The sequence below is a fragment of the Haliaeetus leucocephalus genome, unplaced genomic scaffold (assembly GCF_000737465.1).
Source record: "Haliaeetus leucocephalus isolate CR32 unplaced genomic scaffold, Haliaeetus_leucocephalus-4.0 Scaffold92, whole genome shotgun sequence".
Lineage (NCBI taxonomy): Eukaryota > Metazoa > Chordata > Aves > Accipitriformes > Accipitridae > Haliaeetus > Haliaeetus leucocephalus.
In genome coordinates, this window is record NW_010972528.1 from 8,435,343 (window position 1) to 8,435,593 (window position 251).

General features: G+C 79.3%; 2 protein-coding genes across 3 annotated transcripts in view; both read left to right on the top strand.

The window, feature by feature from the left end:
• The window catches only part of LOC104842715 (putative uncharacterized protein FLJ35645), a 1,060-nt gene that overhangs the window by 476 nt on the left and 333 nt on the right, over positions 1 to 251 (top strand). The window contains exon 2 of the mRNA XM_010585228.1: positions 12 to 199. Within this exon, the coding sequence (XP_010583530.1) occupies positions 12 to 199 (188 nt within the window). The remainder of the gene's footprint in view (positions 1 to 11; positions 200 to 251) is intronic.
• Positions 1 to 251, top strand: part of SIAH1 (siah E3 ubiquitin protein ligase 1) — a 19,486-nt gene that overhangs the window by 291 nt on the left and 18,944 nt on the right. Inside the window, exon 1 of one of the 2 annotated variants that reach the window (XM_010585035.1) lies at positions 65 to 199. The exons of the other annotated variant lie outside the window; for it this stretch is intronic. The gene's annotated coding sequence lies outside the window, so the exon portion shown is untranslated. Of the gene's footprint in view, positions 1 to 64; positions 200 to 251 lie in introns of those variants that run through there. 2 annotated transcript variants of the gene reach the window in all.

The window sequence follows — 251 nt, forward strand, 5'->3', positions numbered from 1 at the left end:
CTCCGCCGCAGCTGGCGCGCCCCCGTGGCGGTGTCTCCTCAGCCGGCAGCGAGAGGGAGGGAGCGCGCGGTCGGTTCGGGCGGTCGCGCCGGGCACCGAGCGTCTCGGCGAGAGCGGCGCAGCCAGTCGCCCCGCAGCCCGCACGATCCGGGGAGCCAGGCCGCCTCAGCGGGGTCCCGCCCAGCACCAGCGCCCACAGGTGAGCGCGTCGCGGAGGGACGCCGAGCGGCCTCGGAGGGGCGAGAGCGGCT